Consider the following 27984-nt stretch of genomic DNA (forward strand, 5'->3'; position numbering starts at 1 on the left):
CATGTTTTCCTGATGTTGGAAACTCTTTGTATTCCTAGGATAAACTCCCACAATTATGATGAATTTTTTTGGCCTCTGTTTCCTTATCTGTAGGATGGCCCCTACCATTTAAGGCTTTTCAAAGACTGGTAAAATTGAGATAACCTCAATCTGGGTTTGCATTCCAGCTCTTCCTAATCTTTCCTAGTGCAATTGTTTTCTTTAAATTTTTTATATTCATCTAATTTGTCAAAGGTTTTGTCTACTTTTTTGTTCTCTTCAAAGAATCAGCTTCTAATGTAAGAAATATATTGTTCTTTCCATTTAAGTAATTTAATTCCTCTATTCTACTTTAGTCCCTTTTCAGTTTCTAATTACTTAAGCTGTAAATTCAGTTCATCAATTGGCAATCTTTTCAGCTCCCATAAATGTTCAAAACTACAATTTTTCTCTGCACACTACTTTTCCCAAGGCTGATCTGTGTGCTCTTACCATCATATCTGTTTTTTTTTCTCCTTTTTAATCCCCAAACCCAATTGTACTTTGCAATATTGTGGATAACAACAACAAAAAAATCACTTTTGATGAAATTATACTAAAGTAAATCCACATACAGATTTTTTTAAAGAATAAATGATTAAAATAGGAACCTAGTAATTCTATACCCTTATGGCTACTTTATTAGTAATTCCCCAATCAAACCTAAGAAATAATCATTTTGGGATTAATTTGCCTCAAGTATATCAAAGCAATGATGGTATCAAAACCAATCCTTTCCCTGGTTTTGAACAGTGGAGATCTATACGTATAAATAGGATGGCACCACAAATGTTATCTTCTTAACTCCCCTAAAACCTTATTAATGGCCAAGAGCTGTGATTTGAAACTAAGGGTAACTGAAAGCTGAGTTTTTAGAATATTGTGTTTTCCTTTTTAAAATTTATCAAATCTGTATTAATTTAAAATGAAATATAAAATGAAATCTATAGTCCCTGACTATACAACTTTTTGGTGGTACTGGGATTTGAACTCAGGTCTTCTAGGTAGGAGCTCTACTGTTTGAGCCACTCTGCCAACCCCTGGACTTTTGATTGTTGGAAAAAGCAACTATGAGGGGGAAAGACAATTTTGGATTAAAAAATATACAAAGGGGAGCCAGGTGTAATGGTTCATGTCTGTAATCCTAAACTACTCTGGAGTTGGAATCAGGAGATCATGGTTTGAGGCCAGACAGGCAGAAACTTTTTTTTTTTTTTTTAAGTAGTACCGGGGTTTGAACTTGCTTCACACTTGCTAGGCAGAAGCTCTAACACTTCAGTCATCCCACCAGCCCTGGGCAAAAACTTTAGAGAGACTCCCATTTCAACCAAAAGCTTGGCACGGTGGTGTGGGCTTGCCTGTCATCCCAATAACAGAGGAAGCATAAATAAGAGGATTTGAATCAAGTCTGCCTGGCCATGAATGTGAAACCCTATTCGGAAAGATAACTGAAGCAAAGGTATGTGGGTCAAGTGGTAGAGCACCTGCCTAATAAGTGCACGGCCTGAGTTCATATCCTAATACTGACAACCCCCCCAAAAGTACAAAGGGTATATAACAACCACAAGTAACTCAATATTAATTTTCTGGATTAGGCAATTTTTATATTTCTACTGTTAAGTTAGCTCTTAAACATCTCTAAGATCTTCTAAAGGAATTTAGAATTCCTGTAAGTATTTACTCTATTTTCCTACTAGCCTAGGTGTTATCTATTCTAGTGTCAACACACACCAGCTACTTTTACAAAGGCCTAAGGAATTAAAAGACTTACTTTCACATGCTATTGGCTCTTTCCACTGGCCTATAAAAATGTTCTAATCACTTTAAAAATACTCTTTCCTAACACTGTACTCTTCTCTAGCTATACTATGTTTTCCTTCAGAGGCAAGCTCCCTCTATTCAAAAAAAATATAGGTATATAGATATTCATTGTGGTGCACATCTGTAATCCCAGCATGTGGAAAGCTGAGGCAGGAGGATCCCAAGTTCAAAGGGCTAAGCTACACAGTAAGACCCTGTCTGAAAAAATAATAAAAACAAAACAAAAAATATATATTATATATTTTTGTTTCCAGGAGGAGGGGTGGGAGAAAGAGAGAGAGAGAGAGAAAGAGAGAAAGAGAGAGAGAGAGAGAGAGAGAGAGAGAGAGAGAGAGAGAGAAAGAGAGAGTGTATTTGTTATTTTTTTTTTTTTGAGATAGGGTCTCATTACATAGTCTAGCCCTTTGAACTTGGAATTCTGCATCAGCCTCTCAAGTGCTGTGATTACATAACATTTTATTTATTTATTTTCATAAAAATTTTTTTTTTTTTTGCGGTACTGGGGTTTGAACTCAGGGCCTCATGCTTGCTAGGTAGGCGTTCTGCCACTTGAGCCACTCTGCCAGCCCAACATAACATTTTAAATTACAGAAATGGTACATATTAAATGTGAAAAATCAAAAAACAGAAATCAAAAGAAATAAAAGTAAAGATTTTTACTATACCTAAAATCAACTTGGCATATAGCCTTCCTGTATTTTCACCCTGGATATGTTTCTGATAAAGGACTTGTAATAGAAATATATTAAGAACTCTTACAATGGATGGAATTGGAGAACATCATTCTGAGTGAGGTTAGCCTGGCCCAAAAGACCAAAAATCATATGTTCTCCCTCATATGCGGACATTAGATCAAGGGCAAACACAACAAGGGGACTGGACTTTGAGCACATAATTAAAAAAAAAGAACTCTTACAACACATTAAGTCTAACAATCTAATTTTTACCATGAAGAAAGATCTGATCAGATATTTCACAAAAGACAGAGAAAAGGCCAATAAACATATGAACAAATGATTAAAATCAGTAATAACTGTGAAAATGCAAATTAAACTGTTTTCTATGTCATTAAATATTTTCAATTCTAAGACAGAACTATGGCCATTCTAGCTCTCAGGGGCTCACTGTCACTTACAGATCAAGTCTAAGCCCTTAGCATTCAGGGTCCTTCATCACCTGATTCTTGCTCTTTTCTTTTGTTGTTCCTTCTATATGCCACACTGTCTCTCCTCTGTAGCTGTCTCAGCTACCTTAATTGCCTTATTCTATTTGCCTACATAACATGTACTCATTAGACTGAACACATTTAAAATTGTGGAGAGCAATATGATATATTGTGAGAACTTTTTTAAGTATCACAATGTACCCCCAGCACAATAATGAAAAATAAATAAAAATAAAATCGAGGACTGTGTTGTCAGTAGACGGAATTCACTGAAGATGAAATGGTAAATTATTCAGCTTTGTATCAGTCTGTGGACACAATGCCACACGAACAGGAAGTCATCCTTAATGTCGCCTTTACCTTTATTCTCCACATCAGGACAGTATGTCCTATTAATTTTCCACTTACATATGTCTTTTTCATATCCAAATGCTACTTGAAATCTTGTATCTGAAAAACTACAATAGCTTCATATTACTCTATGCCTCTACTCTTGACCTCACACATCTTCTATAATGTTACCAGAATAATATTTTAAGTCAGAAGTTTGTTACTATCAAACTCGTTTAAAATTTTTCAATAGGTCTGCAATCACATATAAATTTACTGCTTTTAACCTTTTAGAGTGACTTTGTCCTACTGAAGAAACATATAAAAATCTAAATAGGAAAAGAAAATTACCTATTCACCCACCACTCATATATAGCCTTGTTATATCATGTTTGAAGAGGGTATGTATGTGCATGTGTACAAATTATTTAGGAGGCAACAGGTTAAATATAAAAATTAATCAAATTTTGTTTTGTTTTGTTTTCAAAGTGACAAATTCAACTCATTCAAATTGGGACTAACTTATACTTTCCCTATTCCTCTCCAGACAAATGCTGAATACTAGTGGTGATAATCTGGAGCCTATCTTATTACAGCCTTAAATGGTAATGTGTTGGCTGTTTCACCACGCAATAAGACATTATTGTTTTCTGGTATTATTTTTTTGGTCAAGTTAACAAAATCTGCCTAACTTTCCAAGAATTTTCATCACCAAGACAGAGGTGCTGAATTTTTTCAGATGCCTTTTCTGCAAATTGTTTTCTCCTTTCATCTATTTATGGAAGTTAATTTTAAAACCATTACCAAAGTGGATCCATCATAAGATAAATTAAAAATTATTAATTCAACAATTGGTCTTTAGGCTGTAGAGATTTATTTATTGATTGATTGATTGATTGATTGGAGGCTCTAGAGTTTGAACTCAGGCATTCTCATCACTTGAGCCACTCCACTAGCTCTAGTGTTTATTTTTAAAGATCACATCCTACCCTTTACTCATTGCTCAAGAAATATGCCAGGCTTTCTGAGTCACTATCACCTGTGTACACTTTGACAACAGAATGTCTTCTTCTCTTTCTTATGCTTCATGGTAAATACTCAATTATCTTATAAAACTCAGCAAATTAAATTTCCTTCTATGTTTCTTCTTTTCTGTCAGCCTCCTCCCCACCCCTCCCACATCACATTATGCTTTTGGCACCTTTCCCACACAACCACCACAGCACTTTATATTGTAATGGTTTACTCGTTCATTGTTCCTCCACAGTGACAGTCTAATTCAACTTTCACAAATTGAAGGATGCCTGGGCTGTAGCCACTTTCTGTTACCTTGATTGCTGTGAACATTTGCTCTTAAGCATTTTGTGTAGCTGTGTTTTCATTTCTCTTGAGTATAGACTTAGTGGACTTACTGTATAGGTACATTAGCTTTAACAGATATTGTCACATGTCTTTCCAAAGTGGTAGTACTAATTTATACTCCACCTGCAATGTATGAGAGTTTCTATTGCTCCATGAGTTCACCAACATTTAATATTATTGGTGTTTTTATAGTCATCCTTGTGTCTAAGCAGTGGTTACCTCATTTTGTTTTAATTTGCATCTCTCTATTGGCTAATGATGCTGAACATTTTTTCATATTTTTTGGGCATTTGGATTTCGTTTTTTTTGTAAAGTGTCTGTTCTTTGTCAATTTTTTAAAGTTTAATAGTCTTATTAATTTGCAAATTTTAAAATATATCCTTGGCAAAAATTTTTGTCATATGTATGCTTATACATTTAGCTCAATATCTGAAATTAAATATTATTTCCTGGTGTGTTACATTGTATTTTACTCTCTTAAAGATGTTTTTTGGGGTGTGTGTAAACTCCAGTACCAGCAAAAAGAAAAAGGTGTTTTGGGTAAGAAAAAGTTTGCTTAAAAGTTCAAATTCCCAAACTTTATTTAAAAAAAGCACTACACTAATCATAAATTGTGCTTATTAATAAAGATTCTAGATCAAAGATTTAATGTGAATCTTAATATTTGAATTTTCACAGGTTTTATTATCTACTATATAATACTTAATATTTAACTGATCCTCCTTCCCTCCTTTTTTCCTTCCTTTCAGCAGCTTTGAGGATTGGACCCAGGGCCTCATAAATACTAAGCAAGAACCCTAGTAACACCCACGCACAGGAAATCAATGTGAGTCAATGCCCTGTATAGCTATCCTTATCTCAACCAGCAAAAACCCTTGTTCCTTCCTATTATTGCTTATACTCTCTCTACAACAAAATTAGAAATAAGGGCAAAATAGTTTCTGCTGGGTATTGAGGGGGGAGAGGGAGGGGGCGGAGTGGGTGGTAAGGGAGGGGGTGGGGGCAGGGGGGAGAAATGAACCAAGCCTTGTATGCACATATGAATAATAAAAGCAAAATGAAAAAAAAAAAAGAACCCTAGTATTGAGTGCTACCCTCAGACCTTAACTGGTATTTTAAAAATTAGAAAACAAAGAATGCTTTCTAATGTTTCACTAAATTCCTTCAAATTTAAATTTTTCTATTTAAAAATGATATAACTGAAGCATGATGTAATTTCTTCTGTTATGTAATTTATGCTTTTTATTTGATTGAGATACATAGATATATATTTTTGGTGGTACTGCCATTTGAACTCAGGTCCTTGCATTTGCTAGACAGGCAACTCTACCACTTGAACCATGTCCCCAGCCCTATTTTTGGTTGTTTTTGAGACAGGGTCTCACTACGTAGCTTGTTCGAGGCTAGCTATGTAGACCAGCCTTTGTCTCAAACTCACTCTCAGTCCACCTGTGTGCTAGGACTACAGGTATATGCCACCATACCCCATAGGTTTCTTCTTTTAAATACTGCTTATTAAATTTGCTGGAATTATGAAGGGTAAAAAAGTAGAACATGGACATTTGAACAGCCTAGTTTATCTTGTTGGTCACAAAACCTCATTTGACTTTAATATTCAAAAATATAAACAGAGGGATTAGATTACATTATGGCTAAGATTTTTCTCCCAGTAAAATAAAGGCGATGGGTCTATTTAACATTTAGAATGTTGTTATTAAACTTAACCCTTCTCTTTGATGAGCTCTGATTATGTGCTTCTCTCACAAGTGTAGCGTATTGAAAGTCTGGGCTACCTCATAGCCATGAGCTACACAACTCCAAGGAAACCATTAAAACTGAAGTACAACCTTTTACTGCAGCTCTGATGAGGATAGTCATTTTGCATTCATTTTAAGACGAGTTTCAACCCAATGACCCTATCACTCACACCACCACCACCACAATACAATTTTCAATTATTTTCCCTGCTCTCTGTTAGCTTTTCTCAAATAGCTATTATAAACTCTCTTTTCTCATTCTCTTCTCTAACCATTGTTCTACTCAACAAAAAAAGGTCCAGTAACTAGACAAACCTTCTTCCTGCTACCTGGGGGCAAGGGAATGAATGATGACAATGATTTATTTGGTATTCCTCCCAAACCCATGAAATAAAAATTACACTAGGTTTGTAATATAAGATCGAAATAATGTTGGTATTTTTTTTATCTGTTAAAAAACTGTACTTTTCAGAAAAACTATTTAAGTAATCCTGAGTAAATCTAAATGTTTAAATACTCTCCCAGGTAGGGTCTTTGCCATCCAACTTTGGCAAATATTTCCCTTTGGAATCACTCTGTGCTAATCAGAAAAGTATCTCCAAAACTAATTTAGGAGCCTGTAGCTCTCAAGTTCTGCCCAACCTCCAGCCGATTTTTTTGTCTCACGTGTGGATTCAATGAAATACATTCATTTGATAGATTTCCAGGATTATTATTTTCAAATAAATTAAAATAACTAAAAATCTTACAATAATGACAGAATGTGCAACCCATAACCTTTTTAAATCTTCAATTTAAAAAGTGTTCTCAGACACATTAAATACTGAACATCAAGTAACATCAGAACCAAGAACTTTAAAGTTACCAGGTTAACAGAAAAAACTTTCACAGTACATTAAAAGTAATCTGGAACATCTACACAGTTTTTATAGGGAAAAAACTTCAAAACAGATAGAAATAATAAGTCTTAGGGTTACATATTTATGGTCCCTGATTAGGTCATAAGTTTATCTCATCAGTACTAATTTATCTGAGTTTACAATGTATAATTCACTTAAATAAAACCGTATTAAACAACTAAAAATTTTTCCCTCTGGCAACTGAAATATTTTTTGCTATCCCAACATATAGTTTATATGCAAAGTTAACTCTCTTTGTGAAACAGAACTGACTGGAGTAAGTATATATTTTTTCAGCAAATTTTTTCTATTATAATAAATTATTAATGTGATTACTAGTAATTAATTCAAACAAGCCTTATAGTCACATTGGTATTTTCCAATAACACTGCCTAATTACCACTAATAATTACCTTGTAGATGTCAACAAGATATTCAGAACACCTACCTCTTGTGCAAGATCTTGTGCATTGGCAGTAAGAGGAAACGGAGGACTGGCCTTGTTCATGTGTACCGTGACAGCATTGTGTATCTTAAATGCATTCTGGAAATCTTTATTTTGTACAAGTTGTAAAAGCAATGAAATATCCTCCTGGCTCTGAGAATCTACCAAAGTATGTTGGATATGTTTAAGTGAAGAAAACAAGTCTTCAACTTCTGGTAGGAGAAGAAAAGATACCGAAAATTAATTGCTTGTGTCTTAATTCAACATGTATCTTAAGATCAAATTTCTCGAACCAGTAACAATTTACAATTTTAGGAAAAAAAACAAACCTGCGTGTGTATATATATATATATATATATATATATATATATATATATATGTAATTTTTTTGGTAAGACTGGGGTTTCAATTTAGGGCTTTGAGCTTGCAAAGCAGGGCACCCTATAGCTTGAGCCACATCTCAGTTCATTTTGTTCTGGTTATTTTGGAGATGAGTTTCAAGAACTATTTGCCTGGGCTGCCTGGAAATGTGATCCTCCTGATCCTAAGCCTCCCAAGAACTAGGAGTACAGATGTGAACCACTAGCACCCACCTCTGCATATATTTTTTGAATGCCAATCCATGCTGTTTTACTGATATTTAAGTAAAACTCTAAAAATTATAGAACAGAATAACTTGGTTTTTCTTTTTGGCTATACTAGGGCCTTGTGCTTGCCAGGCAAACAGATGCCTCTAGACCAATAACTTGCCTTTTTAAAAAAAAATCTTAATTATAAAATGAATACATACTATAAAAACAAACGAGGAGAAGAATACAGAAATAAAATTAAAACCACCAATAATCCCATTACCTAGAAACATTTTTCTTCCCTTACCATTTCGGGGTATTTCTTTTCTTTTTTTTTTTTTTTTATTAACAGTATATTGTAGTTGTTTTCCCACATCACTAGTCTTTTAAAACATTGTACATAATGGCTCCATGGTATTTTACATGACTAGGCCATAACTTGTAACATCATTGCACTAAAGTTGGACATTTAGATTGCTTCTATTTTTTATTACCATAAATAACAAATACTTCAGTATGTAATAATCATTGCTGTACATAAGTTTGTCTGTGATTTTGATGTTTTCTGAGCGCTTCTTCTGTGATCCTTAAAATGCTAATGATTAGGTGTGGCTCCTAACAACGCACTGAAAGTTCTGGGCATGTGTACGTGTACTGTGCCTAACAGCGTGCATACACAGCACATGCTTTATTATGGGAAACCGTTATTCCAAAATGATAAAGAATCATTGGTTGTCTCTTCCCTGCTCCTAAGAGGGTTGTGTGGAAGAGCATTAAAAGACATTACAAAAAGTCATCATTTTTTAAGAAATTTCCTGACTTCTATAATTAGTTACAATTTTGGGGGGAGGAGACCTACATTCTATTCCTTTTTACCCATTCTTCCAAAAAGAAAAATCCTATTGTGATTCTGACTGAAATTAAAACCTATCAATTAGTCTGGGAAAAACTTAAGAGTGGATACTACCTGTCATATACATAGTCACATAGGAAAAAAGTCTCCTTATTGAAGTCTTTTTGTTAGGTTTTTTTCATATAAATTCTGCAGAGGGAGAGAGGCGGAGGTGGCCCAAACAATACATACACATGTGAGTAAATGTAAAAAAAGTAAAATTTTAAAAATAATCAGAAATAGAAAAGAAAAAAAATTCTGCAGAAAAGCTGTTGATTCTTATTCTTTTATGCTTGTATCTCATGCCCCCAGTACTCCTGGGACCGCAATCCTCCTACCTCAACTTCCCAAGTAGCTGGGAGGGATTACAGATGTGACTCACCATGTCCAGCTTGTTCTCGAAACAGGGTCTCGAAAACGTTTTGTCCAGGCTACCCTCAAACTGGGATCCTTCTCTCTCCACCTTCTGGGTAGCTGGGATTATAGACATCTACCTCTAGCCTGGCTCCTGCCTTTCAGACTTTTAAAATGCTGGTCTAACCACACTGTAAGTTTTATTCTGCAATCTAATACTTTCCAATTACTTTCTAGAATAAATTCCCAGGATAAGATTGCTCATCAGGTAATAAAAACATTTTAAACTTTGATACATATTGCCAGACTGCCTTCCAGATTTGTACCAACTCATACTCTTACCAGGAATAAATGTGAGTGCCTGTTTTCTTTTTCTTTTTTTTTTTAATTATTCATATGTGCATATAAGGCTTGAGTCATTTCTCCCCCCTACCCCCCCCCTTAGAGTGCCTGTTTTCAAACAGATTAAATTAAGGAATATCAATCTTAATTTTTTAGTGTTCTGGTGAGGCTGAACATTTATTTTTTCCTTTTTCTTTTTTTTTTTGTGGGGGCACTGAACATAGTCATTTGTATTTCTTCTTTCAGTTACTTTGTTTATCCTTAATAACTGGAATTATACTTATTAGACAGATATTACTGCAGACTTAAGCAGAACATATCAAATATAATTTCATTTTTTCTTGTTATATTAGGATGACTTTTAATCAAAGGTATTTATGAGAAGTCACAGAAAATTTAAGAGACACTTTAAGTATAAACCAGATGCTTGTTAATCATAAGCCAACAAGAAGAACTGGGGAAAGTGAGATAGGATAACCTAAAGTAGGAATTTTTATTGAGAGATAAAGCTAGAGATCAAGCTTAGTTCAGGAGATTAGCTAAGAGTTGAGATATTGCTCAGATAGGAAACAGGAAATTGGGTGGTTAGTTCAAAAGGAATGATAGCTTTAAAGTTCTAAGAAATAAGTACACTCCTTTTTTTGATAAGACTTAAGGTAAAGAGTACAGGTTCCAGAGAAAGATGAAATCTGGTCAATATGTGTTAATACTGAGGAGTTCTAAAGCTATAAAAACCATCTAGGCCAGTTTAAAATTTAAGAGGAAAAAGTGTCAAACTGGAGCTGTCTTTCACACATGAGGTCTGGGAGCAAGACAAGATCCACAGGAATAGGATATCAAAGCAGAGTAACAATACACTGAGTCCCAGTGAAGCTGATGATTTGGTACCTCCCCACATTCAGGAATAAAACTAACTAATGGTAGTGGGAGAACTTGAGAACCATGTCAATTCTACAAATACCAACAAGTTTAAAGGGGGAATAAGGCTCAAGTTTTTTAGGTAAGCATTAAAACCAATTTAAACTTGTTCCAAGTATCAATGCTCACCTCCATAAAGTTCCATTCATGTTTTTGTTCTTTAATTAGTAAAAACTGTTTTTACTAAAACTCCAGGTGCATTATGTTAATTCTGCCATACTAAATTGAGACCACTTGTACTTAAGCCCAGCTTTATAATTAGGTATCACCAACCAATACTGAAAAACTAATGGAATGTAGCTCAGTAGTAAAGCACTTGCCTAGCATGCATGAGGTGCCACAAAAACACGTGAGCATGTTTGTGCACAATCACAATATAATACACAGACTTCTGTTTTAATGTACCTTCCTCCAAGTTCTATTTTATAATATGTTTGCATTTTGCTTCTTATATTTTCACCAAGACTTATCTTTAAATACTTTCGCAGAATATTTTATCTCTAACATCACAATAGTATGCTAGGTAATACAATGGAGAAACTCAGCAACATAAACCAAAGCTGCAATTTCTGTGATCATAGAAACTATGCACCATTTTAAGAAATGTGGTGAAGGAGTTCTAATACTGTTGCACAAGCCCAGGTAGCTGAGTTGTACAGAAAAATTGACAACTATGGTTTAAATGAAGTTTTCAGATAAATTCCACAGCTTCTTTCATTACCAGTTTAACTGGGAAAGTTTCCAGATAGGAAGGAAAGCTGCCCAAAGTACTCTCATTTTTAGGCTCAAAAGTCTCCATTAAAAATGCTTAATGAGCAAGTAGAATAGACCAAACACTCAGAAGTTTTCAAAATTTCATGAAATATACACAGCTCACAAGATATGATATGATATTAAATCACATTTAGCTGAAACACATAAAAACTTAAGAAAATCTAAACTATCCAAATGACAGAAGCCCTCTTAATGGAATTAGTATGCCTCTAATGCAATTAGTATGTACTTACAAATAAGTTTATCAACTTAAAGAACATTAAAAATGCTGCTGCTTCTGCTCATAATAGTTCATGGTCACATGGAAAGTAATAAATCCCTATGGCATTAGTCTTGAAATACTGGTTATGATAATCACTGTCTTTTCTCAATTATTCATTATTAAATTTTGACAAAGGGTTTATTCTCTGATGCTAGGAATAATGCCATAATGAATAACTGTTGACAACATCACTCAGGGATTCTTGTTTTGATCCATTCTCACTCATATTTTGACTTCATATAAAAACCTTAATTTCAAAGGCTAGAATATTTTGTTAAAGATTTTTAAAAACTTTGCTCCTAAATGGTACATCTTGAAAAGTACTTCACAAATACATACTCTTCAAGACAGAGCAATTAATTTTCCACCCACTCAAAGAAGTGTTCCATTCTCTGACTGCTGTATCTGTAACTTAAAACACAAATTTACTTAAGGCATCTCTCTACTCCCACCTCCTGTATGCAGGGAGTTCTTCTCTCTCCCTTTCTATTTCTCCCTGCTTTGCCCTGCTTTACTAAAAAAAAAAAAAATCCACCTAAGTTCTTCAACATTCCACACAATTCCAGAGAATTAAAAAAAAACTAATCAGATGAAACTAAATCAGTCCTGTTAAATATCCATTTCTTCTGCAATAAAGAAGACAAGGGGCTGGGGATGTAGCACTTGCCTAGAATATGTTTATATGGGTTCAATCCCCAACACCAAAAAAAAAAAAAAAAGACACAGAGACAACAGAGATGGACTACCAAAAGAATAGATTCCCTTCTGTATCCTATACACAGACAACTGACAAAAGGAGAAAGAACCACATGTACAGAGAAATACATGAAGGGAGAAGATAGGGCTAGTGAGAAAGACTGACATAAATTCTAGGGAGTGGGTAAAGAAGGGGAGTACTGAGGCAGAGATACCCAGAGTATGGCAGGGTGGGGATATTCTGTAAAGGGGAAGCAGAGCAGGCAAAGCAAATCTGGTTTTTGTAATAAATAAATTCCAGTCTGCAGATACTTTCTTACAAGGAAGTTCTTTATGTCTAGGTCAAAATCCTTGCCCTGCAGTTTGATATATTTCTTCTTACTTGATTTTCATTAGAAATTGTTTCAAGTTCTCATCATCATCATCTCTACCATTTCATACAACACTTAAATCTTGATTATATTAAAAGACAGGATATATGATCTTAAAGAAAAAAATCAATTATGTTGGCTTTGGGATATGATTAATTAGATAAATACAAATGCACACACAAGCCTCCAAATTAGATAAATACAAACATACATAAAGGCCCCCAAAATCCACCCCCCTGAACTTTTCTTTAACCTTGGCCCTCTCCCAAGAATCTAAAATATGAGTGAAGACTCTAAAATTGGCAACAGGGAACAGTCACCAAGACTGTGTTATCTGAAAAGTATTTTCAAATATGTAAGACTCTGGACAAGGATGTGGGAGAATTTTTTTGTATGTAAGGTAAACACTAAAATTACCTAAGAAGCTAAAGAAGCTCCATCTCTAGTGATGGTTTGATGTAATGTAAACAGTCTTCTGCTTGGAATTAGCTTTACTTTCACCTATTGGTTTAATTTACTCCATAAAAAGACAGTTTCTAGATTTATTCCAGCATTAATATTTATGGGGCGTGAACCTAAGGCCCTGTGCATGCTAAGTAGGCACTCTACCACTGAGCTACATCTCCAGTCCCTTTTTTTCTCTTTTTAAATTTAAGAACATAAAATTCAGATCCTTGAACTTTTGTTTGTAGTGCACTAGATCAGTATGAATTTGTTAAAAGTAATCAAAGGCTCATGAAAGATCCTAAACTCTAATTACTCATTAACAAGCTGAGTTAACAAATAGCAAACAAAAGCCAGGAGTGGTAGCACGCATCTGTGATTTCAGCATTTGAGATTATGAAATGTTACTAGTACTTTGGAGAGTTTCAGATGTCCCTTGGTCCTTGGATTCAGTGCCTAAGATTAGGATGAAGATTAGGACACTGCTCCAGGTGCATAACAGAACAATACAGTGAAAGACCCACGAAAAGTAGAAAGATAGTAAATGGTAATTTAATTAGCAAAATGTAAGTGCACCTTGAGGTAGGCAGTTGAGTGAGAGTCGACTGCCTAAATGGGGACAATACACCTCAAAGGGGTAGAGTGGGCACTTGGGGAAGGACAAGCTAGTGTGGGAGGACTGAGTACAAGATCAGTTGGGCTACATAGGAAGACCATGTCTCAAAAACCAAATAAATAAAACAAATTATAAAAAAAATTAAAAACAAATACTAAGGCTGGAGGTTTTAGCGCAGGAATAATGGTGCTTGCCTAGTAAGCAAAGGCCTTGGATTTGATTCCCAGCATCACACACAGAAAAAAGTCTCAACTAATACTAGACAAAGTATACAAGTAAGGATAGTTGAGAGATAACAGAGCAAAAATCTAACTACAAAATGTAGTAAGACAATGGAACACTATCTTGAAATGACTTCTATTTTCAAAAGAATACAAAAGCTTCATGGTTTTTTTCTCTTGGACACAACTAAAAATACAGGCTGAAAAAGAGAAATGCTCTAAATCTGGCATCAGAATTCCTGAGTCTCAAAAATGTCTTGATTATTCTTTAGGTATATTATGTGTCATTATAACATAACCCACCTCAAGTCTCTGAACTTTCTATAAAATGACCGAGTTTGACTAGAATGGTATTTCTCAAATATTTGTTGGTGACTCATTAAAGAGATACACTTTATTTCTCAACCCAATATATACATTATCCTTTGAAGTAAAACAATTAGGAAGGAGCTGGAGTATAGCTCAGTGGTAGAACACTTGCCCAGCATACACAAGGCCCTGGGTTCATTCCCCAGCACTGGAAAATATTTATGTGTACTTATATGCAACATATTTAGTATTTTTTACTTTATAAAGATTACTGGTTATAGGATGGCTAAAATTAAAATGGCAACAAGAAGTGGTGGCAAGCATACTGTGTGAATGTCAAACAGTACAGCCACTGTGGAAAACAGTATGGCAGTTCCTCAGTAAATTAAACATAGAATTACAAGACAGCAATACACTCCTAGATATATATCCCAAAGAATTTAAAACGGATCTTCAAACAAAAAATTGTACACACACATTCCTAACAGTACTATCTATAACAGCCAAACAAGGAAATAACCTAAATGTTTTTATCAACAGATGAACTGAAAAATGAATATGATATATCTATATAATGGGATATTATTCAGCCATAAAAAAGGAGTAAGTACTGATACTATAACATGGATGAATCCTGAAAACATGATGCTAAGTTACAAAAGGGTATGTATTGTGTGATTCCATTCCTATGAAATGTCCACAACAAATGAATCCAGAGAGACAGAAAGTATATTAGTGATTATCAGTGGCTAGGAGGGAGAATAAGGGGTAAGGAATGGGTACAGGATTTCTTTTAGGGTGATGAAAACATTTTATAATTATATAGTGGTGATGATTACACAATCTTGTGGATATACTAAAAACTAATGAATTATTAAATTTAAAAGAGTGAATTTTATGGTATGTGACTTATATCTTAATAAATTATATCTTAATAAATAAGTTATTTAAAAATGAAACAAAAATTACTGGCTAAGATCCATAAGTTAATTTTATTAAATGATCTCTGATAGCTTCTGGATTTTATAAACATTAAATTTTAGGCCTGGGGTTTAGCTCAGCGGTAGAGCACTTATCTAGCCTGCACAAGGCCCTAGGTTTGATCCCTAGTACCCCAAAATAAGTTAATTTTATTTAAACTTGCAGTCTGTCACTTGCTTACATATTTTTTTTTTCATCTAATCCTCAAGAAAATCCTGAAAATCAGAAAAATTAAGCAATATGCCCAAGGTCAGTGGTTATTAAGTGATGATTAAGTATATATTTAAACACAGTTCTGTCTCTTATATTACTGCAATTGCGAATATGCAATTATGTCAAGTATTTTTAACATGCCATAAAATAATGAAGCAAGCCTTTGCTAGAGGGAAAAAGTTAAAAATTATTATTACTTAAAATTATTATTACTTATAATTACTTTATTAGTGGAATGAAGTTTTGATATATTGTGTCAAAGAATGAATGATGTAGCAGTGTCTATATATATTTAACAACAAAAATGTACATGACTACACACATATTCCAATGCACTTTTTAATATTTGCTTTAGGTTAGCTCTGATTTTTAGCAATTTGACTAAATCAGAAAATTCTCAAATGGCCCCAAAACTTTAAACATCAACCTAGTACCAACAGGTTTAATCATTTTACTTCCAAGAAAAAAAAAATAATGGCTGAAATAATGGCTAATAAAGTCTGTTTAGATCTAACTATATCAGTTAAGCAGAAATTTGATAGTGAAAATAATTTTCCCAGAAGTAGGCTAAAATGACTGTCAAGATTTACTGGCCTTGGAATTTTATTTGTTGGCTTTAAATACATTTTCTTTATTAAAAAAATTTATATGAATGCAGTGGCTTACACCTCTAATCTCAGCTACTCAGGAGGTGATGAGGAAGGTCTCGGTTCAAAGCCAGCCCCTGGCAAAAAGTTAGTCAAGACCCCATCTCAACCAATAAAAGAGGGTATGGTGCCTCGAGTCTGTCATCTCAGCTATGTGGGAAATAGGAGGATGATAGCCCAGGCCAACCCAGGCATAAACACAAGACCCTATTGGAAAAATAACTAAAAGCAAAAAGGGCTCAAGCAGTATAGCACCTGCCTAGCAAGCACAAGGCCCTGAGTTCAAACCCTAGTTACACACACACACACACAAAGTATCACAATCAGAGAAAATTCCTGTACATCCCATGGACAATCAAAAGTCAGTTAATGTCAGAAAGAAATGTGCAAGAGATGTTTCAATTTTAATTGTCAATACTCTTTTGAGTTAATAGTTTGAATATTCAGAGACATTTGGCAAAATACAAAGACACTAATTAACATCAAAACATGCTATTATTAATATTATGGAAATGTTTCATTCTTTTTATTCAGCCTAGTTTTCTTCCCATTTGTGTGTCTTATTTTTTTCACAATAAAGTATCTGGTGTAAATTAGAAGCCCCTAATCACAAATTTCAAGAGTTTCCTTATTAAACATAAAACAGCTAACCATGGGTGTGTATATCCTTTCTAGATGTCTCTTTAAAAGCATAACATTATATAATCACATACATAAAATGGACAGCAGTCCTCCTTAGCTTATTCCCTATAAACATCCTGTTTATTATATTTACTTGTCCATGTCCCTGTCCCCAAATGCTTACCTATGAGACAAAAACAGTGAAATCTAAAACCTGAAAATTACCCTATCTTTTCATCCCACTTTAATCTGCATTTTTCTTTTTTCAGGATTTCTTTTACAAAGTAGTTTGCTTTAAGTATGAAAGAGAATAAAGACAATACTTTATTTGTAATAAAGCAAGGTTTAAAACCAATGCCAATTTTAAGGAAGTCTCCTTAACATATTAAAATTTCTGTAATTTATAATTAGTATTCATTTGAAATTAAGTTCTCAAATCACTACTTTCTAATATTTGATAAGATTCTAACTGCTTTTAAACAAAATTCAGTTTACCCTAAGTATTTTCTATCAATTCCAGTTTTGTGCTTTTACAATACATATAATAATAGACAAATTTACAAATACTTTCATTAAAAACCACACACAGTTAAAGTATCTAATCTTTTCAGTCACAGTTTAAATTCTTAGAGTGCTTTACTCACAGATAAAAAAATTTACAAATACTTTCATTAAAAACCACACACAAAGTATCTAATCTTTTCAGTCACAGTTTAAATTCTTAGAATGCTTTACTCACAGATAAATGATGTATCATTTAGAAACTGAAGGCTCCCTCTCAAAGAAATAAATCAGTTGTCCCATCTTTCCATCACTTAAAGCCAGCAGCAGTTGTTGCTGCTGGCTATGAAAAAGGCTGAGAGGCTGTCTCCTGGTCATGTGTGTTAATAAAAATACTGGCAAGGAGACACTACAATTTTAAGGGAGTACTATTGTAGTTTGATGTGTTAGCAGATTATGAATAGGAAAAAATGTTTGGTAGAAGCTGTTACACTTTATTTTAAATGAAAACTTAAAACTGCATCTAAAAACAGGCTATAAATGACAATTTACAACTCATGCTAGTTTCTCATGTTTCCTATCATTAACAGACACTTGCACTGAATGCATTAACACTAAATCTTTCACTTATTTCTCTCCAAGAAATGAATTTCAGATACCTGGTACTACATTTCAAATTACTCTAAAATATGTAAAACAATCTTATGTTCAAGGACCACACAAAAATATGAGCCAGGTGCCAATGGCTCACCTGTAATCCTAGCTACTCAGGAGGCAGAGATCAGGAGGATCATGGTTCAAAGCCGGCCCTGGCAAATGGTTCGGGAGACCCTATCTGGAAAAATCCTTCACAAACAAGGGCTGGTGGAGTGGCTCAAGGTGTAGGTCCTGAGTTCAAGTCCCAGTTCCACCAAAAAAAAAACTTAGGAAAACCACAGTGGATTACAACTTGGAAGAAAATACAGCTGTCCTTTAAACTTGCAGAAAAGTCAGCAACAGACAAACAGAAGAGAAAACAGTGGGACCTGGGAATGTAGTTTAGTGGCAGAGTATTTGCCTAGCCTGTGTGAAGCCCTGGCTTTCTATCCCCAGCACAAAGAAGGAGAAAGAGGAAGAAGAGGAGGTAGTGGAGGAAGAGGAAGAAGAAAAGGAAGAAGAAAAAGGGAAAGAGGAAAAGCAGCAGAACCTAGGAGCTCACTAGAAAGGCTGGGGTAGAAAGATCACTTGAGCTCAAGAAGGAATTCGAGATTAGTCTGGGCAACACAATAAAAACCTGGTTCAAAAATTTTTTTAAAAAGCTGGATATGGTGGTATACACCTGGAATCCCAGCACTCAGGGAGCTGAGGCAAAAAGATTGTTAGTTCTAACCCAGCTTGGGCAACATAGTGAAACCCTGTATCAAAAAAAAGGAAAATTTAAAAATAAATAGGAAAAGCAAATGAATGAATGAATGATCTTGTTTATGGTGCTCCAGTAAAACTAAACCAAAACCAAATAAATAAATAAATAAATAAATAAAACAATATTTCCTCTAAGCTAAAGCTGTATTTTTTTAACTAGGTTATATAAATAATAACTATTAGGTAAACATTTATGCCTGGTTCTAAATAATACAAGTAGACAAATACATTAATCTTAAGAAATTTAAACAGAAAAACAGAAGAATTAATCCAGGCTGGATATATTATAATACAAACTTTCTTAAAGAATATTTACAGAATATTATAGGGTGGAAAGGAAAAAAAGGAAGGAAAGAGTGGTAGAAAATGAAGAGGTAGTATGAACCAATTGGGAACAAAGTATTTCTACTCTAATAAAACCCTGAGGAAAAAAGTGCATTAAAGTTTCCTCATATAAATGTATTAAATCTGTCATCTTTTGGTTTTTACTGTAATTAGAACACTTGCAGGCATCTGGCAGACTTTACTACCCTTGAGCACATTATCTATAGTTTCTTAAAACATTTGAAATGTGGGGCAGCACCTATTTATCTTAATGATGGTTATTAAAGAAACAGATTTTAAGATGAAGTTAATAATTTCACTACTATTTTACAAACCTTAAGAAAATTAGAACTAGTACAACCACTCTGGAAAAAAATTTGGAGGCTACTTAAAAAGATGGACATCGATCTACCATTTGATCCAGCAATACCACTCTTGGGGATATACCCAAAAGACTGTTACTCCAGAGGCACCTGCACATCCATGTTTATTGCGGCACTATTCACAATAGCCAAGTTATGGAAACAGCCAAGATGTCCCAGCACTGACGAATGGATTAAGAAAATGTGGTATCTATACACAATGGAATTTTATGCAGCCATGAAGAAGAACGAAATGTTATCATTCGCTGGTAAATGGATGGAATTGGAGAACATCATTCTGAGTGAGGTTAGCCTGGCTCAAAAGACCAAAAATCGTATGTTCTCCCTCATATGTGGACATTAGATCAAGGGCAAACACAACAAGGGGATTGGACTATGAGCACATGATAAAAGCGAGAGCACACAAGGGAGGGGTGAGGATAGGTAAGACACCTAAAAAACTAGCTAGCATTTGTTGCCCTTAACGCAGAGAAACTAAAGCAGATACCTTAAAGCAACTGAGGCCAATAGGAAAAGGGGACCAGAAACTAGAGAAAAGGTTAGATCAAAAAGAATTAACCTAGAAGGTAACACCCACACACAGGAAATCAATGTGAGTCAATGCCCTGTATAGCTATCCTTATCTCAACCAGCAAAACCCCTTGTTCCTTCCTATTATTGCTTATACTCTCTCTACAACAAAATTAGAGATAAGGGCAAAATAGTTTCTGCTGGGTATTGAGGGGGGGAGCGGGAGGGGGTGGAGTGGGTGGTAAGGGAGGGGGTGGGGGCAGGGGGGAGAAATGAACCAATCCTTGTATGCCTATATGAATAATAAAAGAAAAATGAAAAAAAAAAAAAAAAAAAAAGAAAATTAGAAATTCAAAATCTGACAATTATTTTCAATTAATTTTGTTATAAAATTTTTCAAATTTGATATAAAGATGAATTTCAAAACTTTCAATGTTAGGCCACATATAAAACTTTCTATACTTTAAAAACATTTTGTAGTAACTGAACAATGAAGCCACATGTTTTCATTCTTCCTGACTTAAAAGTAAACAATGATAGTTATTTGGCCTTTCCAAGAAAAGAACTGGTCTTGGTTTGGAATTTGAGTTGCTTCTACTTATATGGTCCTTTCCATACACATTTATATTAAGGCATACAAAAAATAAAGATAAGCCTTTTTTATTCCATTTTTACTTACCTAGTATTTTCACAGCATAATGAGGACTTTCTAAGACAATTCCTTCTTCTGTATCAAATATAGGGTTATCTATTCCAGTCTTTGGAGGAATTTGGGCTAGTTTCTTAAGTCTCATGGAAGAATTAAGGTCAAGTTCTTGCTTTTTCCCTTCTTCTTCTCGCCTACGTCTCATATCCTCCTGTTGCTGTCGAATACGCTCCAACTGCGCACTTCGTCGCACTGGCATCATCCTGGTGCCCAAATCTCCAGGGCAGTCAACAGCCATCTCTCGGTGCTTCTGATGTTCCTCTGGTGATGCAAGATCAACATTTTTTACTTCGATGTCTGACTCCTCTGTAACATGCCCATTCATATGGGATGTTGTCATGGTTATCTACAAAAACCTGTACCACTTTATATAAATCAATTTTTCCTATAAAGCCAATTCTCTTGATTCTGTAGTATAAAATCCATGTTACTTCAAAAAAAAAAAAAAACAACTTCTCATATCACATAAAATGCTATGAAAAAGTATCCATGAGGGAAATCTAAGGGGAAAAATGGGGGGAAAAAAATATAAGAATTACAACATAAATGCACTTTCCATAGCCCACTTCTAATCTCCACACAATACAGAAAATATCTAATAAGTATATCCGATAATTTTGCTATGCAGATTAAGTATATGTCTTTCATTTTATAGATAATGCTGAGAAAATCAAGGTATTTCAAAAACAAAAACCCGAAAGTCCCCTCTCAAGAATTTTAGGCATACTATTCAATTTTATAGCTAAGAAAAGTGATACATTAGAAAGTTTAGCCAAGTGGGAAAGTAAAAAGTTTGGGGTTCTAATTTATGGAAAACAGGTGCTTAAATTAGCTCTTTAAAACTGACAGAGCAATTGATGGCATCCATCTGGTACATAGCAAGCCATGCTGGCCGCTGACTTTGAAATACAGGAAGTATTTTAAGGGAAAATTAATTTATCTTTAGGAGGCTTTGAGATGAGTAAGATACCCAAAGAACAAAAAACTTTATCAGGAAAACATCTAAGGATAAAACTACATATGAAAAGCAATATGTAGATTATCAGTCTTTGTAATTGGTATCATCTATTTAAATAATTAAGATGTATTCTTTATAAGGATTCATTGTGACAAAATGATACTGACAAAATGTGGCACTAGGGCTTGAAATCAGGGCCTACAACCTTGAGCCACTCCACCAGCCCTTTTTTATGATGGGTTTATTCAAGATAGGGTCTTGCAAACTATTTGTCCTGGCTGACAAAAACAAACAAACATGGAGACAAGAAATCTGAAATTTCATTTTGGCTCTGCTACTTCCCTTAGCTTTATCATTTAAGACCTGTTTCTCTTTCTGAACCTCAGATTCACTTAGAAAATTTATTACTAGGGTTGTTCTGCATTTTAAGTAAAATAATGTATGCAAGTTATAAAGTGAATATATATGTACTTACTAATTTTTAGTATTAATTTGATTCTCTTAAAAATCCTCCACATTTTTTTAGAAAAATATTTTCCTGGATGGCTCTGGCTTTTCTTCAAGCTATTTCTTAGGCATAAATGGGCAGATTGTTTACATTTGCAAACCCACACACTAAATCTAATTAGTCTTCTTCTACTCATGCTTTAAAAATATTTACAATAATAAACTTATTACCTCCTTGAGTTGAGCACCATTAAGTAAATAAGGTAGTTAGAGCACAATGCTGACTAAGCAAAATCCCAATGCCAATCTTTCAAATGTAAACTCACAGTCAAAATGGGGACAGAAGACAAATGCTTCATACTAAATACAAACCTATGTAGGCTAACAGGAAAATCACTAAATACAACAATCAGAACAATAGATATAAACTGTTTTCATGGCCAGGTGTTGCAGATCAACATATAATCCTAGCTACTCGGGAGACAGAGACTGAGAGGATCATAGTTTGAGGCAATTAGGGAGGAGTTTTCAAGACCTCATCTTAACCAATGGCCTGGTGGTGCACACCTATTATCCCAGCTAGCGGGGAGGCACAAATAGGAGGATTGCAGTGCAGGCCAGCCTGGGCATATGAAGTACCCTATCTCAAAAATAATCAATGCAATAAGGGCTGGGAGTGGCTCAAGTGGTAAAGTACCTGCCTGGCAAGCATGAAATCCTTGTTCAACCCTTTTTAAAACCTGTAAAAAATTATATTTTCACAAGAATTCTGGGAGACTGTCTTCTACCCAAATTTTAGTTCATTTATAACCACATAACCTACATAAGTACCTTACTTACCAGTAGTTTGCCTTTTTTTCATTAAAATGAGAGCTATTAGATTTATGTTAAGTGATTAAGCTTTATATGTTGATTATAAACAAATGCAAATCCAGCTTATTTAATGTTTTCATTACAAGTAAGCAGAAATTTGTGTAGGAGTTACTGTAGTGTTAAAATCTAGGAAAGTACGTATTTTGAAAAAATTAACTCTCAATCTTCTTTATTTACAATTATTAGATACTAAAAAATCAAATTTAATAAAGACTAATTATTTTAAAACTTAATACATATGCTAGTCTACAAAAATTAGGACTGGAAATTAAAATAGCTTAAAAACATTTAAGAATGTGTGCATATTACTATACTAAACTATGAGAGAAAATTATATATCATGCATGTGAGACTGGGTCAGAACTCTCATGCTTGGGCTACTGTCATCATGCTTATCTATCTATCTGGATCCAGTCTTTTACCCTCTGCAACCTGTATTAATCCACTTAAAATTCCATGTTGGTTATCTCCCTTGGAGTGTTAGGTCTAGTGGAGGAGAAAGTAAAGAAAGTAAATGATTCTTCTTCTCTAGCTGATCTCTCCTCATCAGATTTCAAATGTGTTAGTGACATAGGTCATGTCTTATTTTTATACTCTCAGTACTTAGCACAATACATATCATATAGAAAATACCCGAGAAATATCTGTTCAATTAAACTTGGACTATTACATATTCAAAGATGATACACAGATGTCTAGAACTTAGTCTGTAGTAAAAAGTGACAGAAAACACTGAAAACAAGGATGTATTTTTCTGTTCTGCATTTCAAAGGGCAACGAAAAACCAGCCTCATAGAAGATGGGTCTGTTTTAGACAGATGGAATCACATGATCAATAGGAAGGAATAGTCTGAGAGAATGGCACCTTCAGAAAACAATATAATGCAGCAAAGCTGGATGGGACAATGAGAACATGTCCTACACAAATAACCACAGAACTGGGAAGGCAACAGGAGGCTAGACTGAGAAGAGTTTCCAAAGAACTTCACCCAGAAAGTAGTAAGACTCATAAAAGGACTTTAAGCAGGGACGATAGCAATCACATTCAGTTTTATAGAAATATTACTTCCGTAGAAGTATAGAGGATCGACTAAATGATGGCAATGAGACCAATTTGAAAGCACTTGTAAGAAAGGGAGTCCTGAACTAAGACAGTGAGAATGAAGAAAAGTTATCCTCAAGGAACTTGGTAGGTTACTGCTGGCAGGGTGGCTCAAGTGGTAAGAGTGCCTGCCAAGGCCCTGAGTTCAATCCCCATGATTGCCAAAAAAATGCTTTTAAAATAAATAAAAATTAATGTACATTTAAAAAGTAAATATGTAGGATCAGTGGAACTTGGTGTCTGTTTCATATATTAGGGCAAAAAGAGAAGAGTAGAAAAGAGGTAAAGGACTGCTTTATGTGCCAGACAATACAGTAGTCCTCTCCTTATTCAGCTTTGCTTTCTGCAGTTTCACTTTTTGTTTTTGTTACCTGCAGCCTGAATATATCAAAGGGAAAATTACAGAAATAATACATAAATTTTAAATGGAATGCTAGTCTGAGTAGTATGATGAAATCTTGTGCCAACTTGCTCTATTTTGCCTAGAATGTAAGTCATACTTTTGTTCAGCGTATTCATACTCTATGTACACCACTCGCCATTACCACTAGTAGATATAGGGAAAAAAACAGCACATATGGGCTTTGATACCATCCTTGGTTTCAGGCATCCACTGTGGGGTTGGAGAATGGATCCCCAGGGATAAGCAGAGACTATTGTACTGAAAGCACTTCACACAATGTTCACTCATCTAATGCTGCTGACAACTCTAAACATAGGTCAAAGTACTGCCCATTTTGTAAATGAGGAATAGGAATTGAAGTAAGCCTTGAAGACAAGATGGAAGAATAAAGCAGGGCCATTTGAACCAAGGCAGGAAGATAAAAGACAAGGAGAAAAATACAAATAAGGCTAGTTAACGAAAACAGGTAGAAGACTAGTGGAAGATATAACTAGAAAGTATGACTGGGTCCAGCTTATGAAATGTCTTAAATATAAATCCTTAATTCTGAAGGCAGGAAGAGAACCATTAAAAGTTTAGCAATGAGGACTGATTTATACATAAATTTAATTGAACATTTACCCTTGCTAGGGTTCTAGAGGCAAGATCCCTGCCCATTATGGTATCTATCAAAATTTCCATCAGGGATTTAGAAATTAACATGTCCAAAATTAAACCCGTGCTTCCCTTTACCCCACTCTCTCTTTGATCGTCTTCATTTCCAATTCTAATTGATGTCACTATACCCATCCAGTTACTCAGGATAGTATAATGCTTAGGTAAACAGCTTCCAGATTGAGATTCCTAGGATCTAGTCTTTGCCTGCTCTCCTTTTAAGTCTTAGCTCAACTATATCCTAGTGTGGAATCCTATAATCCACATCACATTCTTGGGTTAAACAGATTGCAACTATCTTTGACTTTCTGTTCTATCAGTCTAGAAGCTCCTTGAGGTCAGGAACCAAGCTGACTCATCTCTAGATCCATGACTTGCACAGTACTGGACCAAGGAAACACTAGGCTTCAGAATATGAACCCAGGCAATGTAACCCCAGTTCCATAACTCTTGACCATTACCCTTGCTTGGGTCACTAGGTAGATGCCAATATTATTAACTATGTTGGAAAAACATAAAGAGAATCAGACAGAAAGGAAGAGAAATGAAAGGGAAATATTAATTTTAGTTTCAGACATGTTAACTTCAAGGTGACTAAAGATCACACAGGTAATCAATCTAACTGACAGGGGTCTGTGTTGTTCATCTGTATAGCCATGACACCTAGTAAGGGATAAATACTTTAACAAGTATTACTTGTTAAGCATCTACTTAATACTTTAAGTAGATAAGCAAAGCATTCCTCTTTTCAGAACCTCTGATGGTTTTCAATACTATCTAGAGAAAAAAGTCCAGTCTCACATAGTGAATCCAACTTTTCTGTCTTCTACTACTCTCCTGCATGAGCCTTTTCATTTAACCTCCTTATTTGTACTTACCAATCTCTTTTTCCTTCCTGCCCAAATACTTATGAACTATCCCTCCTTCTGCCTTCAAGACCTACGTCAAGGAGCAACACATGGAGGTTCACACCTCTAATCCCAGCTACTAAGGAGGCAGTGATCAGGAGGATCATGGTTTGAGGCCAGCCTGGGCATAAAGTTAGTGAGCCCTCATCTCAACCAATAGGCTGGGCATGATGGTTCATGCCTGTCATCCCAGTTACAGAGGAGGCATAGGTAGGAAGATCATAGTCCAGGCTGGCCCAAGGAGAAATGCAAGACCATATCTGAAAATACCAAAAGCAAAAAGGGCTGGGAGCATGGATCAAGTGGTAGAGCACTTGTCTAGGAAACTCAAAGTCCTGAATTCAAACCCCAGTGTCTCTAGCTCCTTCAAATCTTTCCAGATGTCCTTGATTAAATAACAACTCACTACAGAACAATCCAAAGGACTCTATCATGTTCACAAGTTAATACATAAGGACCATGAAAGTTCTTAAAGTTCTTCCAGAATAAAAATTACATTTACATTATGCTGTGTCCCATCATTTCAGCATTAAGTTCATCATAATTTTTAAGCAGCCAATATCCGAATAGTCTAGTATATCCTAACAATAATTTTACATGTGGATGGTACATGAGTTATACCTTCTCATCAGAATGCCTGCTCCTATTTCTTCCAGAAAGCAAAAATAATAAAAATGTTAAAATCTTTACATCATTCACAAAGCAAGAAAATAAATTTTCAGTTGTCAGGCCAAAGTTGTTTCAATGCTAACCTCAAACAAAAGGGGAAGCAATGACTTTGCTTATGTGAATTGGCTACGGGAAGCAGGTAAAAAGAAGCTAAATAAACTTCAACAAGTGCAATTGAATGAGACTGGGGAAACTGAAATAACCTTTCAGGTATAGGCCCACTGAAAACAGTACCAAGAAACAGAACCATTTATGTTAAGAGTTGAGAAACAAGACAGGTTAGCAGGAAAACAATTTCCTATGTAATGTGTATCCTAAGTTTTAGGCAGAGGGAGACAATAGATACATACTTCATAGCATAAACATGTTTATAGTCTACACTAGTGTCCAGAATTCTAAAATTTTTTTCAATTCATCCTTCCTCCCTTTCTCCAGCAAGTAATGCCCTTTGACCAGCAGCTGGGAAGTCTCAATTTAAGTAATCAGCATTCCTCTGACATTCTAAGAGGTTGAACTATTTGTTTCCATAGAAACAGCTTTGTCAGCTAACACAGGATTCAGGCCAAGAATAGTGAAAAGAACTTACATTATGCAAACTGGAAAAACCTTGTCTTCTATCCTTAGTTTCTCTTGTCTGGTTTTTCACAAAATTCAAGCTAACTTTCTTACTCTGCAAAATAGAAAAATAAGATGATGATTAATCAAGTGTAAAAAGTCTAGTGTTTTTTAGGAAGGTGGGAAGGAGAGAAAGGTTACTTTAATATGATATCCAATACTTTTTTGCAGATAGCTAGGACTTCTTAGTACAAAGTTGTAAAAATGCACCACCATCAACTCATTCTCTAATGAATACCAATTAAAATCAATACTGTTGCGTATTAATGCTGTTGGAAAAGTCAAATGGTTCAGTCGCATTAAAAACAGTCTGGCAGGTCCTCAAAAGGTTAAACAGAGAAATTGTATGTGCCAGCAATTCCACTCTTAGGTACATACCAAGAGAAATTAAAACACAGACACACACAAATACTGGGCAAAAATGTCCATAGATTTTGCATATGAAATATCTAGAATAGACAAATCTGTAGAGATAAAAGGTAGATTAGTGCTTGCTTAGGGCT

The 27984-nt window shown here is 34.8% G+C and overlaps 1 protein-coding gene across 4 annotated transcripts in view; it reads right to left on the reverse strand.

Moving 5' to 3' along the window:
* Pals1 (protein associated with LIN7 1, MAGUK p55 family member) overlaps window positions 1–27984 on the reverse strand; it is a 93064-nt gene that overhangs the window by 22919 nt on the left and 42161 nt on the right. For 2 of the 4 annotated variants that reach the window (XM_074067746.1, XM_020184202.2), the window contains exons 2-4: window positions 27453–27536; window positions 20826–21113; window positions 7801–8009 (exon numbers count right to left, since the gene is read on the reverse strand). In XM_074067746.1, the coding sequence (XP_073923847.1) occupies window positions 7801–8009; window positions 20826–21090 (474 nt within the window). In that variant the 5' untranslated portion in view covers window positions 21091–21113; window positions 27453–27536. Of the gene's footprint in view, window positions 1–7800; window positions 8010–20825; window positions 21353–27452; window positions 27537–27984 lie in introns of all 4 variants that reach the window. The other 2 variants (XM_074067745.1, XM_020184194.2) reach the window with 1 other exon arrangement.

This window comes from Castor canadensis, chromosome 3 (assembly GCF_047511655.1).
Source record: "Castor canadensis chromosome 3, mCasCan1.hap1v2, whole genome shotgun sequence".
Classification (NCBI taxonomy): domain Eukaryota; kingdom Metazoa; phylum Chordata; class Mammalia; order Rodentia; family Castoridae; genus Castor; species Castor canadensis.